We start from the raw sequence: 19,613 nt of genomic DNA, 5'->3' as shown, positions 1-19,613 counted from the left end.
ACACTCTCTGTAAAAAAAAAATCCAAACTCACCATCACCAGTCTCCATGAGTTGACTGTTTCCCAACTGCTTTGGCAGGCTGCGAACGGCTGGCAAGCGTGACCGCTCCAAACAGCAACTCCGCTCAGAAATCCGCGTTGCCACATCCGGGGGACTTGAGGCGACATCTGCCAGTGGAAGCGTTACATTACACCTGCCCATGGTGGGAGCGTTACATTGTTCCTGCTCGTGATGGGAGCATTATATAGTATGAGCTCGTGGTGGGAGAGTTGCATTGTACATGATTGAGTTGGGAGAGTTACATTGTACCTGCTCGTGATGGGAGCATTATATAGTATGAGCTCGTGGTGGGAGAGTAACATTATACCTGCTCGTGGTGGGAGAGTTACATTGTACCTGCTCGTGATGGGAGCGTTATATAGTACAAGCTCGCGGTGGGAGAGTTGCATTGTACATGATTGAGTTGGGAGAGTTACATTGTTTCTGCTCATGGTGGGAGAGTTGCATTGTACATGCTTGAGGTGGGAGAGTTACATTATACCTGCTCGTGGTGGGAGTGATATATTGTACCTGCTCGTGATGGGAGCGTTATATAGTACGAGCTCGTGGTGGGAGAGTTGCATTGTACATGATTGAGGTGGGAGAGTTACATTGTACGTGCTCGTGGTCGGTGCCTGAAATTTTACCTGCTCATGGTAGGAAAGTTACATTATCCATGCACGTGGTGGAAGAGTTACAAGGTACCTGCTCAAGATGTGAGAGTTGCAATGTACCAGCTCGTGTTCGGAGTGTTATACTGTTCCAGCTCGTGGTAGGAGTGTTACACTGTACCAGCTCGTAGTGGGAGCGTTATACTGTACCAGCTCGTGGTGAGAGTCTTACATTGTACCAGCTGGTGGTGGGAGCATTTTATCATATCTACTGGTGATGGGAGCGTTTTATCGTACCAGCTCGTGGTGGGTGAGTTGCATTGTACGTGCTCGTGGTCGGAGCCTGATATTGTACCTACTCGTGGTGGGAAAGTTACATAATACATGCACGTGGTGGAAGAGTTACAAGGTACCTGCTCAAGATGGGAGTGTTACATTGTACACGCTCATGGTGGGAGCATCACATGGTACATGATCAAGATGTGAGCGTGTATCTGGTCAAGGTGCCCGTGGGTGTGATGACAATCGTGATTAAAAACATGACCCTTGGATCCATACAAACATTTACGGAGCCAAATGACTCATTCACAGATCAATAGCTTTGACAGCAGTCGGATTAAATAAAATAAACAGCCCCGTGATAATGAACTGATGGAAGTGATATCACTCAAGTCAATCATGTGCACATTTGCACACAATTACTCAGAACATTCATTGGGAATTTGAATGAAAGAACATTTGATGGCAAACATGAAAATACCATTTTAAATGAAAGAAAACTTATCCTCCAAGTCATTGCATAACCCCACAGATTGTCGATACCTTGACAGATGATTTTTGGGGAACTCATGTGCTGTCCTGTTCCACCTGCACAACCAACGCAGGAACGGGACATGTCATTTAACTTTGTCTTCACTCGCATTTTTAAAAAAGGTTCAGAACAGGTGCACAGCATGACTGTTGATCTCTCAATTACTAATTACTATTTAGAATCTGTGAATATGGATCTTTGACCAGATTTTTGCCAACACAATGCCAAGGAGCAGTAACACACCGATAATATAATAATACATAAAAGGGAAAGATGCTTTAATTAATAAAATAAAATCCTATAAATGAATATTTAACCGTCGCAAAAAAGGAAAGAAATCTTCAATCGTTGCCTCGGGTTCATCATTTTCCAACACGACAGAGAGATATCATCAAATGAACGGATTTTAGAACAAAATCAAATGGAGGTTTCAAGCTTACGTTTCAATTTCAATGAAAGAGTGATTTAAAGATTTAAAAAAAAAAATAGAAAAATATCCATAAGTTTAGCGCAACTGAAATAGAACGCAGCATCAATCAGGATGGTAAATATAGCCACACCGGCAGGCTCTTTTTCACCCTCTCACATGCCACGCTATCTCATTCTATATATAAATTTATTACATGGCTCTTGGAATATATATATATATATATATATATATATATATATATATATATATATATATATATATATATATATATATATATATACACATACATACATACATACATACATATATATAGCAATCAGAAATTGCAGACCCTTGCCAGGACTTGTTCTTTGTGGTGTCTGTAGTTTTGCATTGTGTATTTTTTGTGGTGTGTTACATCTGCACTAATAAATGTCAGTGTGTGTGTGTGTGTGTGTGTGTGTGTGTGTGTGTGTGTGTGTGTGTGTGTGTGTGTGTGTGTGTGTGTGTGTCAGTGTGTCTCCTCCATAACACCAAGACCATGAAACCAAGCAGCTTGTAACGTTGCACATATACTAAAGGAACTCCAAGGATGTGCAAGAGTGGAAATTGGATGTTTGGGTTAATTAAAACACCCTTTTTGAAGATAATTAACGGCCTTATTTAATTATATCCTTCATCAGGCGATCCTCGGTCACCTCTCTCCATGGGATATTAAGGCGCTTCCTGGGTAACCTTGCTGGGGTCTGAAGCCGCCATGTTTTTTGGCCTGCTTAACCTCACCATGACTTGGAACAGGCCGCAATGATTTCTTAACGATAAAGTTTATTTTTCACTTTCCTCACTCATATTGAATGCCTGTTCGTCATAGCCACGAATCGCTGTGTACATCGTTTTTGTAAGTACTAGAAGTTTTCTAATTAGGAGGTTGGAGTGATTTCATGCATTATACGAGATGATTTTCCACGATCTACTCTCACAGACTAATTAAAGTACATCATCGAAAAATTATTTTGGTTTCGAGGATCGGATATCGTCCGAACTAAATAAGTATTGAAATCTGTTGTGAAATCTGTTAATTTAAAGAAATAATGAGTCTTATAACGAAGCCGATATACCTATTAAGCAAGCAAGGCTATGTTCCCTCCTTCTCCATACATACACAAGAAAATGTGACATTTCCAAACCATTAAACTTATCTTTTTCTGCTGTTTTGGAGAATTGTATTGAGTGAAGAAAAGATTGAGGAACGTAACAAAATTAACCAGCTTCATAGAGCTGTATGGTTTAATGCATTCACTGCTTGACCTCCCACCCTGTCCCCCAGAGGGACTTCCTATCCATAGCATCTGCCAGATATGTGTGTATATTTTCGGAGGTTCTGTGAGGTGTTCTACAGGAAAGCGAAGCAAATCTGGTAAAAAACGGATGTTTCAAAATAAAGTTATAACATTTGAACATTTGTGTGACATTTCCTATTGATATGTCCAGCTGTTCTGGAGAAGATTTGTTCCGGTTAGAAGATGCACCTGTGACATCACAAAAAGACAATTATTCCCCATGAAGAGTACTTGCTATGTGCAAAGTTTCAATTTTCTCCTTGGTGGGGTTTCAGAGATAAGGAGTTCCAATTTTTTTCCTTATTTCCAATATGGCTGCCACACCACGTGACCTATGACGTCATAATTATCATTAAAACATTCTACATGCATGAGTAGTTGCTCCTGTGGTGATTTTTTCTTCTCAATCTGACAAGTGGTTGCGGAGAAAATCTTGTGTTCTGTGCGGACAAACGAACAAACAAACAAACAGACGGATCGACAAATGGACCCAAAAGCAACACCCTCTCATCTGGCAAGGGTAATTAAGGTTTAAAATGGGTTAAAGGCATATAAATAAATTAATGCTGGGTGTTATCACCCACTGTTGTAACAGTGGTAATAATAATAATATATTATTATTATTCTATTGAGGAGTCTATTACATCACCCTAACATGTTACATTAGTTATTCGTGCCTGTTGTATGTGTCAATTGCGACATTCTAAAAAACAGTAATTTTCTCGTTTGGAAAGATGTTCAATTCTGTTTGACTGCCACACAGGCAGACAAAGAAAGAATATTGTCTCATTCCTCCCTGTGCATTCGCGATCAGGACAAATTAAAATCCAAACTACGGTAAAACGAAACACTTGTCTTCCTTGTATTCTGATTTGTGTTCAAGATATAACATTCAATATGAATTCCTTGATCATAAACTGATAAGATGGACAGATGGTCCGTACACACATTTCAACATTTTTACGGTTTCAATACCAGTTATTTGTGTTGTCCATCAAGTGAACAAATTGTGCTGTCGAAGCCATTCATGGAGTTAGACAGCACTTCTGGAATATGGACAGAAATTTCATTACTCTGTTCCAGAAGTTCCAAAAAATAGATATATAATCACAGACAATAAAATGCAACCAATGAAGATACCGCACTGATGTTTACCTCCTTTATTATGAAGGTGTTATGGCAAGGTAGGTTTGTGCTGAGTGTTGTTTGGATTGGTTCAAATATGAAAGCTCAGCAGGCCAAAACTCTTGTCTGGATTGGTATAAATACAAATAGTTACCTCCATAATAGACCTAAATAGGGAAAATGAACAAAGGGTTTGTGTGTATCAGATCAAAGTACCACCTTGCCAAATATGGGGCGTGACGGTATGGGACCAAGGTACCTGCATGACAAATTTGAAGAGAAATGGCTCAGAAATGAAGGTATGATGTGCGATTATAATTATTTTGGAAGGAAATAAAGGAGAAAAAATAATCTCCTCTCCCTGTAGGGGTGGACACAGAATAAACTCATCAGCACAAATCAGAAAAAGCAAGGCCGCTGCCAACAGTTGCCACCGAGACACCCACCAAGTTGCATGCCGGCGACACCATCGCCGATCGGCTGGGGAGGTGGCCGTCCACGACCGGCGCTACAGGATGACGCACCAGAGGCCGATGTGGCTGAGGCAGAGGTGGAATGAGAGCATGACGACGCCGAGTTAGAGTTTGAGTTAGATGACGAAGTGGAAGAGTGCGGCATGACTGGCCCTCCAACCCAAGGTTCGGTCATCAGACTGCCCTGATTTGGGGATGGAGTCACGCGACACCTCGAGCAAGAACGGCTTCGACAATCACCACTGCTGCCGTGGCGTGGAGAAAGCTCGTTGACCACATCACCACCACCACTCTCAACACCACCTTCCTCGTCCGTAGAGGAGTCTAAGTTATAGAGAAATAAATGAAGAATTATATCGACAGAGAAACAAGCACATCGATCAAATGAGTATTAAACAGATCGATGTAAGGGGTTCATAATTAAGAGGTCTGGTGTACTCCTCCACCCCCTTGGGAAAATTGTGCTTCATTTATGAACACAATAACGATAATACAATACAATTTAGGTCGATAAGGTGGCAGTGCACTGCCACGTATGCTGTGAGCCAAAGACCGTCATCGCACCAAACTCACAGAGGACAAACAAAGCGACCCTTCAATTTGGTGCACTGGATATTCAGTGAACGATGACAGGAGAGTCCGAAATAACACTCTACCAGAAAATAACTTGCTTACCAATGGGGCTTGGACGTGACACCGCTCATAAAAGTTTGTAATTGCAATTCAAGCATTGAACAAAAATTTCCACCCAAAGTGAAAAAATTCCTGGATCATCCTTTTGGTCCACAAGATAGCATCAACCAATGATTTTAATCATTCACTGAGGCTTATGTTAATTTTAATAACTAATAAAATTATCGAAATTACTTTGCGTGACCATCCATTCTCGACGTGCTCACAAGGCATCCATACCTGACATGCACCTCCACCCCAAAGTGCATCCCCCACAAACCTCACACACCTCATCCACACACCCTCACAGGATTGCTACCTGATACCACACAAATATATCATGTTCCTGCAACGTTTTAAACCAAATAATAGAAACATGTAGCGATGGTGCAAAAATGTTGCGTCATGTGTACATGGGGAAGGAGTTGGGGAATGCGGAAGGAGGGGTTTAGGGAAAGGATGGTGTTGGGTGTTGGTAGATGATGAGGGAAAGAGCGAGATGGGGACAAGAAAGGGAGGGAGGGAGTTGCGGGGACAGGGAGAGCAGGTCTTTGGGGAGACCTTTACTGTGAGATGGTGGCGCGCAGGGGAAGGGGAGATTGTTTTGTTGTTCCCTTTACCCGACCCTGGGGACCACCAACACATATGCAGAATTTGGTAGAGATTGGACCAGCCCTGTTATTTTCTGTAATTTTCAGACAGACACACAGACACACACATACACAAATATACAAACACATACTCGTAATCCTCACAGCATACCTTTCTCCAAGGAACAAAATCAAAGCCATAAATCAACTCGCAATACCAGTATTCCAACACAGCTGCAGATGAATAAATTGGCCACAAATCAGAAATCAATAAACTGGACATCGAAACAAGGAAACTCCTCACCATCCACAAAATGTTTTACCAAAATCAATCTATTACAAGAAGGTACCCACCGATACGAGGAGGAGGTAGCGGCCTGATGGAACTCAACCGAGTGCACAGAATGACAACTGGAGGATTGGCTGAGTATGTAAAAAGTGCAACAGACTACCCAATCCAATTTGCATGCAAACATGAAGACAACAAATCAGAGAAGGTATCCCAAACCCACCAAGCCAAAATTCTCCAAACACACGTGTGAATGGAAGACGTCACCCATGAAACTAAAACAGCAACAAGTTGGACAGATTGGGCATAGACAAAGAAGACTCATTGGACAATTGGCACATCTGCAAACGTCTCAATATCCCAGTTCCAGAAATCTCATGGAAACATGGAAGTAATGCTCACGTACGACCTCATGATCCCGTTGAGCGTAAACAAAGAAAACAAAGCATTGCGACCAGACATAATACTGAGGTACAAAAAAGAAAAGAAGCATTTGGGACTTGAGGTGTCAGTACCCATTGATGTCGGCCTAAATAATGCAGAAATCAAAGAAATGACCAAATACCAACACCTCAAAAATGAAGAGCGCCAAAATTGTACCAGTAGTAAATGGAGCATCTGGAGTGATGAAGAACCTGACAGACGTCTTAAAAACCATCCCTGGGAATATTACTACAAACAAACTGCAGTGTGAAGCTGTCCGGGGTTCAGTGACGATCCTCAAAAGAGCCCTCGGAACAAAACTTTGAGAACAGAAAACTTCACAACTTGGTCCATGATTCATGATCCCTTACTGAAATTGAGGTGGATACTTCGAGACCTGGGAGGAGTCCATTCCACCTTCTGAAATCCACAGATGGAGATAACAATCAATGACATACATACGTATACATACATACATATGTAGTAACCTACAAAAGTATTCATCCTCCCCTCCCCCCCCCCCAAAGTTTTCACATTTTGATGCTATCTGAGCTTATTTCATGATGCTTTCAAATCAAACTTAATATATCGAGTCGTCATAAACTACTCCAAAGTGATAAAGCAAAAAAAAGTAGTTAAAACGTGAATAAGTTTGATTAACAGAGAAAAATCAGACGATTCTCAGATGCATACGTATTCAAATCCTTTCCCTAATTAACCCAAAATCACTGCAGGAGCAAAATATTTGTTTGAAAGGTTACAAAATAAGTTTAATAGGTTTCACCTGGATGTAATCAGTGGTTAAACTGAAAAAAAATTAATCTCACCCACTTATCTAAGGAGTTTTAAGGTGCAACTCACTTGGTCAATCAACAAGGAAAAATTTAAGGAGACATAAAGTGGTGGAGAAGCACCGTTCAGGAGAGGGTTATAAGAAGATTTCAGTCACTCATTTATATCCCATTGTGAACGGTGAAATCAATCATTAAGTAGTGGAAGATACAACATAGCACCCAGACTCTACCCAAATCAAGTTGCCCATCCAAACTCAGCAGCCGGGCAAGCAGGAAGTCTCTGTAAATCCAACAATGACTTTGAAAGATCTGCAACGTTCTATGTCCGAGATCGGGGTCAGTGTTCCTCAATCAATAATATCCCATTCCTTTCACAAAGCTGGACTCTATGGACAGGTGGCAATAAAGAAGCCATTACTGAAAAAGACACATCTAAAAGCTCATAAGGAGTTTGTGAAAAAGCATCTTAATGATACTGAAGGCATGTGGAGAAAGGTTTTGTGGTCAAGCGAGAAAAAAATTTGAACTTTTTTATCTAAATTCAAAGCGTTACATTTGTCACAAGCCTAACACTGTACCTCACTCAGTTAACACCATTCCTACAGTCAAGCATGGTGGAGGCAGCATCCTGTTATGGGACTGCTTATTATTAGCTGGGACAGGCAAGCTTGTTAGGATATAAAGGACAATGGACGGTGCAAAGTACAGAAGAATCCTAGATGTAAACGTGCTTGAGTCAGCCATGAATCTGAAACTGGGTCGGAGATTCATGTTAGAGCAGGACAATGATCTGAAGTACAAAGCTCAAGCCACACTGGAGTGGCTGTAAAAGAAGAAAATAAATGTTCTTGAGCAGCCAAATCAAAGTCCTGACTTCAACGCAATTCAACATTTATGGCGAGACTTGAAGATTGCAGTCCATCGGCGATCCCCATCAAAGTTGGCAGAACTTGAGCAATTTTCACATGAAGAATGGGGAAAGATTTCACCATCTCACTGTGATAAGCTGGAAGAGAGCTACTCAAAAAGACTCGGAGCAGTTAATGCTGTAAAAGGTTCCTCCACCAAGTACTGACTGAAGGGACTGAATACTTTTACAACCAGTGAATTATGATTTGTAAATGTTTTTTTACAGGTATTCGTCATGAGTAACCTGCTTCAACTATCATAGTGTTTAGTTTGATCTCTTCAGTTATGAATAAAAAAGTCCATTTGGAATTTATTTTTATACATAATTAATCTAAATGTGGCATTATTGGTTGGGGGGGGGGGGGGTGAATAGTTTTGCAGGCCACTGTACAAATAATTGCCTTATACAATTCCAGCAAAAGTACCGGTCTCCAGTGATCGGGAAAGTTTAAGTTAATCTATCAATATAAATTATTTCACAGACTTTTAAAAGGTTAATTGTGTTTCACTCTTCGTTTCACTCAGAGACAAAGCTCTGAGCTACTTACATCATCAACTGTGAAATTGTGGTGCAACATCAGGTGGCAGAGACGAGATTTGTGTAAAAAGGGGAAATATAGCGATTTAAAATTGAGTTACTCTGTGAAGATCTGTATTTAATGTACTTTCATCCAGATGTTCATGTTGATTTTTAAGATAACTGGGAGGGACAATTAAAAAGTGAATGTTGAGTTTTGCCCTGTGGGCTCAGCTTTTCAAACGCAGCGCAAGAAGTGGCCGCCGTAAACGGGAGACAGACAAACGCACGGACAGACACTACGCTTCGCAATATAAACAAGATAGTAGGAAAACCTTGAAAGCCAAATTATAAATGGGTGTCTGCCTCGATTTATGATACCATCACATCTTAAACCTCGAAGAAAGCTTTGGTCTAACAATGGGAATGTGATGGTAGTTTGTCGCAACCTTTTCTTACTTATTGTTTCTTTTTAAAGTGCTTTGGGTTTTGTTACCTCCATTACCGAAGGCTTTCACCCCTGTCCATTTGTTTGTCTGTCTGTGAGCAGGATATCTCAAAAAGTTACTGACGGATACGGATGAAATTTTCTGCACAGGTTGCATGTGTGGCAAGGATGAAATGATTAGATTTTGGTGAAGAACCAGATCTGGATCCAAGAATATTTTACTTTTTTTTTTTAAGTGATTCTTCACCATTGAAAGATAAGGCCAAAAAGGACATAGTACGGTATATTGAAAAGGTGTGGATGGATTCGGATGAAACTCGGTGGAAAAATTGGGGAAGTAACGTGAAAAAGCCGATTAGATTTTGGTTAAGGTCTGGATGCAGATCTGGCCTGTCGGTGGGATACAAAATGTAAATTGTTTAGCCTGGTGGAGGTATGCACTCCACAACGTGCCATTGCACAGGGTGCCCCAGAGAAAACCAGGAAATTTGAAATTTTGAGATTTATTTTGCCATATTTTACCATATCAATAAACTAACAGAAAATTTTCTAAACGTTTATTTTATTTCAGAATGCAGCAGTTGTAGTGGGGCAGCATAGCTAACCTAATGTGCATTTAGTGATAAAAGCACCAAATTTGGCACACTTGTAGAAAAACATATTACGAAGCGATTTGGATATTTGGCCACCACAGATTTCGCCTCTGAGGGCCGTGGCAGCCATTTTACAAAATGGCGGCAAGGTGACATTAAAATGGCTACCAGAGGATTTAAAATGGCTAGGGCTTCTACATTTGTGGAACGATTTCATCGTTTATGGGGTCTATGGATGCGCCTCACCGAGTACTACAAACGTATGGGAGCAGATTTTCAAAAATTGTGAAGGGGGTGGGGGGGAAAACCCTTTTTGGGGAAATAATTAAAAATTTTTATAATATGCTTGTATAGTCATAACATGGACTCTAATATATTTATTTGTCATTGCAGGTTGGTGATGGTGGTTGTCGCTTAATAGCAGCCATGTCCAAGAGCTTCAAGTTGGTCAACCCAGAGCGACCTGTCTCAACGTCATCACATCCACCAACAACGAACTGGAACCTGTGTATCATCTGTCAAGACGACACGAAAGAGACACTGACTCGTCCCTCACAGTCCAAGCGAACAGATGTCGGGAGCGGCTACAGTTCCCTGGCCGAAAATCTCATCAGATTCAATGAACTAAAGGAGCTTCCACGTACGCTTCAGTTACGCCGGCTTGATGAAGGTCACGGAATTGAAGCAGCTATGGTTGCGAACAGTGCTGGTTATCACGAAACCTGTCAACTGAAATATAACAGGACAAAAGTACAGAGAGCCGAAAAGCGAATGCGTGTAACTGCTGATGACAGCCATAATACTAATGCATGCAAGCGCACCAGATCCCTCTCATCGAGCACAGATAAGTCAAGGCCCCCCTCCTGTTTCTTCTGTGAACAACCTGCAGGCTCAGAATGGCTTCATGAGGCAGCAATTGACCTTCACAATTGACAGGCATGTGAGGGACTGTGTGACCCTCCTTGAAGACAGTGCCCTACTTGGCAAACTCAGTGCTGAGGACATGGTGGCCCTGGAAGCAAAGTACCATGCCAAATGCTTGTCAGGGTTATATAATCGTGCCAGAGCGGCCCGATCTTCTGAAGCGCCAGGAGAAACTGAACCAGAGAAAGAGCTGTCAAGAGTAGCTTTTGCTGAACTTGTGCTCTTTATTGAAGAGACCAGACAGGATGAGGAGACGGCGCCAGTGTTCAAGTTAGCAGAACTGGCTCAACTATACCAGTCAAGAATTGAACAGCTGGGCATCAGGAGCAACACAAGGGTACATTCCACACGTCTCAAGCAGAGACTCCTTGCCCAGTTCCCTGACATGCAATCACACAGCAAGGGAAGAGATATCCTGTTGGCATTTCGAGAAGATGTTGGCGATGCTATTGCTAAAGCTTGTGAAATGGACAGCGACAATGATGCTATCCATCTTGCACGTGCTGCAAAAGTCATGCGCTGCCACATGTTTGGAGAAGCCAAGCCTTTCATTGGGTTCCCTGAAGGATGCCAGAAAGAGTCTGTGCCACAAATGCTGCTTGGCCTGGTCAGCATGGTCTTAGAGGGACCCAGCATCAAGGACCAGATGACAGACACAAGCAATGCAGCAGTTACCATTGCTCAAATTGTGAAGTTCAACAGCGTAAAACACAAGTGTATGCAAAGCACCTCACCATCCTCCACTGTACGGCACAGCCCTGCGCAAGAAACGCCTCTTCAAATATATGTGGGGATGATGTTACACGCCCACACGCGCAAGAAGGAACTGGTGGATAGGCTGGCACACGTTGGCATGAGCATCTCGTATGATCGTGTCCTCCGCCTCACAGCGCAGATGGGGAACTGTGTCTGCGAGCAGTTTCACTTGGAGCAAGTTGTCTGCCCACCCAAGATGCGTGGAAAGGTTTTTACTACTGCTGCAGTAGACAATATAGATCACAATCCGAGTTCAACAACAGTGAAGTCCTCCTTCCATGGCACAGCTATCTCACTGATCCAACATCCCAGTTTCATGGGAGAAGGTGTGGATCGAACCATAGTCATAACTGGAGGATCTGGGGATGCGAGCACGTTCATCCGCCAGCTGCCACAGTGCTACACTGACGTGCCTCCTGTAACCAGCAGTGTCAAGAATGTGCCTGTCCCTGCTGCTAGGGTGACATCACTTGACAGAGAGGCTAAAAAGCATACTGAGGAAGAATATCTCTGGCTACACAATGCAAGGCAGGTCGTGAGGGTTATAGGTTAGGGTTAGGTTAGCTAGTTTAGTCCAACCGATAGTTGGGGGAGTAGCGCCCCCCCACCCCCTGGGCAGCTTAGCTATAGTTAGGCCTCCCTGCTGCCATGTGGGGGGCCAACCAGTTGGGGGACCCTTTACGTGGTGGCGCGGACTTTCTTAAAAAAAAAAACATAAATGTAGTAGGGCCCAGAGCGATTTTTCTATTTTTCTCCCCCCCCTAAAAAAACGCGAAAATCGTTAACTGCTATTTTGTAGAGCCTCATTAGTCGCATATATAGGCACAGTGATAGTTGTCACCGAAGTATAAACGTAGAAGCCACAGTGATTTGAAAAATTTCCCAAAAAAAGGGTATTCCCCCTTCAAAACTTCGAATTTCGAAAATCTGCTCCCATACGTTTGTAGTATTCGGTGAGGCGCATCCATAGACCCCATAAACGATGAAATCGTTCCACAAAAGTAGAAGCCCGAGCCATTTATATTCCTCTGGTAGCCATTTTAATGTCACCTGGCCGCCATTTTGTAAAATGGCTGCCACGGCCCTCAAAGGCTAAATCTGTGGTGGCCAAATATCCAAATCGCTTCATAATATGTCTTTCTACAAGTGTGCCAAATTTGGTGCTTTTGTCACTTAGTGCACAATTCTTTTGAATATTTGAGCTGTGCGGCGCCACTATTATCAAATTTGTATCTTTGTTTTACACTACATCTAAGTTTGCTTTTGTTTTGTTTAAAATAAACTGTACCAAATTTCCTGGTTTTCTGTGGGGCACCCTGTAGTTTATAAATGAAAAGCACTTGATAAGAGATTACATACATACAAGGGAGCAAGTGCCAAAGTGCATCACTGCATCCACCTTTTCGACGGTACTCCAGGGGCCTTAATCTGGCCATTCCCCAGGCAGATCTCACTATCTGCCAGGATCTTTCCTGGGAAAGCCACATATCCAAGCTGGCTTCCAAAGCCGGTCACTGACTACGTCGTGCAAAGTCCTTCCTTGGCACACCTGAGCTTCAATCCACAGTCTGATGGAGTCCTGCTCCCCCCTATGGGATGGTGCTCCTGCCTCACACCTATCTCGACTTCATGCTGTGGAAGCCAAGGCTTTTTGGATCATTGGAATCTCCGATGATGAAGCTGAGTCTTTGGGCCTCTCACTCTCTTGCCGGAAGCAGGTCAGTGGTCTTTCTGTCTTCTACCGTCTCCTCTCCAACCTCGCTCCCCCCTGCTCTGTCTGTGATCTGTCCCCCCTACATTTCCTCAAGGTACTCAAAGTCTGCCAAAAACACCCCTCTGGTGAAATACCCAAATTATGAGTCTGCCAAAAACACCCCTTCTGGTGAAACTACCCAAATCATGAATCACTGCTCACCTTCACCCTTTCATTCCTCTTTTTTTTCCTGCCTTTGGAATAAACTCCCTCACTCTATTCAATCGCATTCTTCCCTCCAGGCTTTCTAAACAGCTGTTCACCACCACCTCTTATCATCCCCATCCAAATCCTCGATCTTTTCTACTCCCGATAATCCACCCAAGCCCACCTCCTTCAAATTCCCTGCTTTTCTTCCTGAAAGTCCCTGTAATGTCCATCTTGTATACCCCATGTTCCCCACCCCATCCCTCTCCCTTCCACAGACATCCTATTGTTTGTTCCCCACTATTTTGTGCTTCTCTCCCACCCATCTTGTCTCCTGCCTTGTTATATGTTTATGTGTATTAGTTATTACATGAGCCTCGACTTGGTATACAAAAAACAAACAACAAAAAAAAAGGAATTCCTCACTCATCCCCACCTCTCAGTGATGGGACATTCCAGGCACCCACCTGAAGGGACCACCTCAGGTTAACCAGATGAGACCGCCATCTGGTGGACGACACCTCAGAACCGCCCCGACACACAGAACAGTGTGTTTTGTGGAGTGAAGTGTTTTGTGGAGGCCAGAGTACAAATCCTGTTACCACCCACATAGGGAAGGTAACCAACTGCAGGAGGATATCTGCAGACGCAGTTGCCACCAGATACGAATGGCCATTGCCTCATGAGGAGAGACTCCCCCCTTTGGCAGATTTTGTGTTTAATCCTGCTGGGTGTCCATGTCCATACTCCCTCCACACCAGGGGGACTTGGTGGGTGGAGCTGATTTCGTCGCCGACACTCATGAACAGGTTAGTACAGGTTATAAGTGATACCCATAGCAAGTCTCAGATCTGATCTGGTCTGACCTGACAATCAGGGTTGGGTGCCGCCATATTGGCCAGGCTGCTTTGTACCGTCCGTCTATAAGAGCGGCACATTGCAGGGCTCTCATCCTCAAGCCATCTCCCAACCCCAGCCTCTGAGTAGCCGGATTACAGGTGGACGGATACGGATGAAAACTACGCCCAGCCTTTTATGCTTTCACGCCACGACACCCAGCATGAAACTTAACGCCACATCACCCAGCCCATTATTCTGAGATAAGAAATTGATAGATTGACAATGTCCTGAAAACGGATCACCTCCACGACAAAACTAATTCAAAATTGAAGCATTGATAAATTGATTATCCAAAATTAGACTGAGCTGCTTCTGTTCAATAAACGTCCTGACTCGGTAGAAAAGTTATAAACAAGATAGTAGGAGTCTTTGGTAGTCCACGGAGAGACAGAGATGGAATACAACTGTATGTGCTTGGTAACCTTCCTTACGAGTCTTCACTGCGACTGCATGATGTACAATTATTTTATAGGTATTACATGTATATTGAATACACACCAGAATAGCACCAAGTTCCTTGACTTTGAAAGAAGTCATGGACTTAGGGTGGCCGGTTCATGGTTTCAGTGCCCATGGGCTCATCGCTGGACTTGCTGTTCTAATGCTGGCGGTGTGGCAAAGGAGATTGACCATGTGCTCTTTGATGGTCGCTGGAGGATTATTCAGAACTGCAGGGTCAACCTGAGTGCTCAGTTCCTCAATAATGGCCACGGGTTTGTGGAAGCAACTCTGAAGTTGCAGCTTAAATCTGGGAGAATGGTGCCATCCCAGCCTCGGCTGGATGTTGGCAAGCTCAAGGATGAGAAGGTAGCTGAGGAGTTTGTGAACAGGCTGAGTGGGGATTTGAGAGGTCTGGGTGCTTTGGAGAATCCTGAAGAGTTGTGGAGTTCCTTCAACACCACCATCTTTGATGTTGCCAGTGGATGTCTTGGAACTCACCAGAGGGTGAAGAAGAATTATATCTCTCAAGGGACACTGGATACCATTGACCAGAGTCGCAGGGCCAGGCTTAATGCCAGAGCTGAGCTGTTCAAGGAGTTAGGCGTAACACTGGACGTGCGCTGGAGGGTGGACGAGGCCGATGTGCGAAGAATATATGAGGGGATAGAGCATCACCTGTGTTCAGGTGATTCTCGTTCTGCTTCCAGGGGAATTTGCGCATTGCGTTCCTCCAAGCCCATCCCTCAGTGTTCTGCAGTTACTGGAGGGTGGTAGGCTATTGACAGAGGAGTCTGAAGTGAAGGCCCGCTGGACCGGTAAGTTTGAGCGGCTGCACTAGGCTGATCGACCAGCAGTTGAGCTGCATGTCAGGGGTGTTACCATCCCTATTGCTGACCCTCCAATCAACTGTGATCCACCTTCGTTTGTGGTAACACAGGCTGCGGTGAACCGGTTGGAATGGGGTAAAGTGTCTGGGATCTATGGTATTCATGTTGAACTTCTCAAGGCTGGTGGAAATGCTGTATTCGTGTCGTTGCATGCAGTTCTCTGCTCTGCCTGGAACACAGGCATCATCTCAACTGACTGGAAGAGGGCCCCTTGTTGTTCCTCTCTGGAAAAAAGCGTGATCTTCAGGAGTGTAACAACTACCGAGGGCTGACGCTGCTCTCAGTACCGGGCAAGGTTTTTGCTCGGATAATTCTTGATAAGGTTCCCCACCATCTGGTTGAGCACCAGCGTCCAGATCAGTCAGGCTTTACACCAAAGAGATCAACGATTGACCGTATCCTTGCTCTTCGGGTCCTCACCGAACGCAGATGAGAGTTTCGGCAGGGGCTGCTTGCAGCCTATGTTGATCTCTGTAAAGCGTTCGATTCAGTGAATCGGGATGCCCTCTGGAGGATTCTTGGTCTTCGTGGGTTGCCACCAAAACTGATCGATCTGATGTTTGAACTATACTCTGGTACTGAGAGTGTTGTGAGAGGTGGTGGTACCATCTCAGACTTATTTCCAGTTGTTACTGGAGTTCGCCAGTTTCACTGTGTCGTGCTTTGCAGGTATACCTCCATTTACGTTGCCCTGATTTATGTTGATTCGAAGTTGCGTCGTCCATCATTATGGACCCAGGGTTTGAATTGTGTCTCTTTACGTTGAAGTTACATCGTTCAAGTCATGTGCTTTGGCCTTTCCATCACCAATTTTCCTGAACTGCCCAGTCTTACTCCGAGACGTTGATATCGTTAACGCGATGAAGCTCGCAGGCACGCACACAGGCACACGTGGTTTGCCGTTTCAAGGCGTGTGTGCTTTGAAGTGCGACGGAGGTCTTGTACAGCGAGTGCTACGTCACACTTCAATGATGACACGACAAACCGTGCTGCTGTGTGTGGGCCAGAAGCCTTTGTACAGTGTTGCCAGATCTGAAAAGAGGAAATATCGTGTTGGAAGCTCAAAATCATCGAACGTTGTCAAATCTTTGCATCATGATGACATTTTACTCACCAATTAAATTTAACCTCCGTCACACCTCAATGACGACGTGTCGACGACAAACCGTGCGTGCCTGTGCCGTGCCTGTGTGTGTGCCAGCAAAGACAAGCTTCGTGGATGGAAGAACATTTCTGCATCCCGTGCCCTTGTCAGGTTGTACCTGTACCTGTCTTCTTGTACGTAATATTCCAGTACGGAATGTAAATTTAGACAGATTACACACCGCCATGGCCATTGTTTAATGTATTAAAATTATTTATTGTTGTTCACGTGAAACGTGGAAATTTTTCTTCCACTGGTAACTCAATTCAATTCAATTGACTGAAAAGTCAAAGCATGTGACTTGAATGAAGTCACTTCGGTGTGTAAAGTGCACTGCACTGTGTTCTGTATTTGCGCTGTTCAGACGTGCTGATGTCCTTACAAAATCTTCATCATGAGTTGTTAGCATGCTTGTGGTGACAAGAGTGACCCTGTGGGTAAGAAAGTGTGTAAAACTGGAAATCTGCAGGCGAAATCAGATGTTATTGCGCAGAATAGTGAGTGGTGACCGTGCTGTGATGTCGGTCGTCCCCCTCCACACCCCTCACAGCCCCATTTCATTTCTGAATTTCTTATGAAAAAAAAAAAAAGATTCCATTTAAGTCGCATTTTTCAAGAACACATCCGAGACGTAAATCGAGGAATACCTGTATATCGTTTACTGGAGTTTTAATGTATCGTGCTACATATCGTACTGGCCCCCACACTTTTCAGCACTTGTATGGACTGGATTCGAGAAAGGATATCGGAGAAATCAAGTTACGGTGCATCAATTGGGAATGTCAAGATCTCTGACTTTGATTTTGCAGAAGATCCATCTTTGCGGAGACTAGATATCCTTTTGGGGGCCCTCGAAGTGCTGAATGAGGAGTCAGAGCCACTGGGATTACGGGTTTCCTGGGTCAAAACTAAGATCCAGGCTTTCAATGACATCTTGGATGCTGCTATCTTGTCTGTACCTGTTTGTGATGAGGATGTTAAGGTCACAGAGAGCTTCACTTACATTGGCAGTGATGTACATTTCTCTGCTGGTTGTGAGCCAGAGGTCAACAGACGTCTGGATCAGGCCTGGGGAGTCATGGATTCATTGGATCATGGAGTGTGGTGCTGTCGGTACCTGTGCGGGAAGACGAATGTCTGAGTCTTCAGGTCCTTGGTGCTTCCAGTCTTGCTCTATAGATATGAGATTTGGACTCTGACGAGGGACTTGAGATGGCGACGAATTCCTTTGGTACTTAACCGCTCTCTTTCTCAACATCTTGGAGTAATTCCTTTGGTGAGATGGAGACCAGGTCGTCTCTTTCATGAGTTCATGTTCATGAACTGCATAGTTCATGAGCATCAGCTGCGGCTGTATGGACATGTGGCTCATTTTCCTGACGCTGATCCTGCTCACCAGATTCTCTCAGCGAGGGAGCCTTGCGAGTGGAGGAGGGCCAACGAGCCAACCACATGCCTCGTGGTTGAAGCAGGTTGATCAGCATCTCAAGCAGATGGGGATGGGCCAGGTATCTGCCTGGGGGATGGCCAGACGGAGGCCCCTGGAGTACCGGTGGAAAGTGGATGCAGTGACACGCTGCTCCAGCACATGCTCCCATACCTCACCTGACCTGACCTGAATATACACCGATCATGACCGTGATGTACAATTGGCAGAGAGTGAAGGGCCCATAATGTGATCGTGAAGGTCCCATTCTTCATCTTCTTTCATCTGCAGTACATGGCTGCAGCAAGTGGCATCATTGGCTGAGGGTGCGGATGTGCTGCTGATGCAACACCCTCTGTCGATCAGGGGAAAAATTTGTCATTTGTTCAAGGTGCCGGCGATGGGTGGACTACTCTTCGAGAAGGACACTGTGGCATCTTTAACTTCCACCAAATCATGCTGGCAGACGGGACGCTGAGTTTAATGTCTCTCAAAAGGACAGCATACACAATGATGCTTTGCCCTGCCAGCGAGACACAAGGACGACATCCACCAACTGATGCTACGAGATAAGACACCAAGTTTAACATACATTTGAATGTTCATTTATCAACCCACATTTGAAACACTGGTGTGACAGTTTATAAATGGGCTGAGATTTGAACCCAGGCAAGGAGGCGAGGAGATGAGTGTGTGTACCTCGAGGCCATCCTCCGAGCCAAAAGGGTGATGATGTGACAGTAAAGGGCCCTACCTGGAGGTGTGTAAGCATCGATCGATGTCTGTGCAACGAGAGAGCATCGTTTGGAGGGAATTGGCACTTTTCGTTCGCTGTGTTTCGCCAAGGCGGCCTGTACAGCCTCGGTGTGCACATCTGCGGAGAGGGAAGGGGACACTTAGTGCGCAGAAAGCACATACGAGCATAAAATGGCTTCAAAGAACGAAACATTTGTCTGTCACCGACAATCCATTTGACTGCTGGTTTGGAAGGTATGTTGCACAAAGAAACCAAACTACAAAAAGAAAGGATGCTGAGCAAAAATAAAGTGGAAGCAGAGACAAAAATAACAAATGATTAAAATAAAAACTACCAACATGAAGCGGAAAATGACCGCCAAGTTAAAGGACTCATCATGATTGTTTTTGGGAAAGTAATTGCACAAATAACTTAGAGAACTTAAAATTGCAAAAG

The 19,613-nt window shown here is 44.0% G+C and overlaps 2 protein-coding genes and 1 pseudogene across 2 annotated transcripts in view; 1 reads left to right on the top strand and 2 right to left on the bottom strand.

Annotated features, from left to right (window-relative positions):
• The window catches only part of LOC147027393 (disco-interacting protein 2 homolog C-like), a 220,336-nt gene that overhangs the window by 44,166 nt on the left and 156,557 nt on the right, over window positions 1-19,613 (bottom strand). Inside the window, exons 4-7 of the mRNA XM_085876123.1 lie at window positions 19,176-19,295; window positions 4,782-5,132; window positions 1,473-1,517; window positions 33-167 (exon numbers count right to left, since the gene is read on the bottom strand). Of these exons, the coding sequence (XP_085732249.1) occupies window positions 33-167; window positions 1,473-1,517; window positions 4,782-5,132; window positions 19,176-19,295 (651 nt within the window). The remainder of the gene's footprint in view (window positions 1-32; window positions 168-1,472; window positions 1,518-4,781; window positions 5,133-19,175; window positions 19,296-19,613) is intronic.
• LOC147027396 (uncharacterized) lies at window positions 10,251-13,135 on the top strand (annotated as a pseudogene).
• The window catches only part of LOC147027395 (uncharacterized), a 6,408-nt gene continuing 6,096 nt past the window's right edge, over window positions 19,302-19,613 (bottom strand). Inside the window, 1 exon segment of the mRNA XM_085880232.1 lies at window positions 19,302-19,613. This exon segment is cut by the window's right edge and continues 720 nt beyond it. The gene's annotated coding sequence lies outside the window, so the exon portion shown is untranslated.

The sequence above is a fragment of the Eptatretus burgeri genome, chromosome 4 (assembly GCF_056783735.1).
Source record: "Eptatretus burgeri isolate ZD-2024b chromosome 4, Ebu_testis_v1, whole genome shotgun sequence".
NCBI classification, from domain to species: Eukaryota; Metazoa; Chordata; class Myxini; order Myxiniformes; family Myxinidae; genus Eptatretus; species Eptatretus burgeri.
Note: the sequence above shows the minus strand (reverse complement) of the source record. Positions and strands in the feature narration are given on the sequence as shown.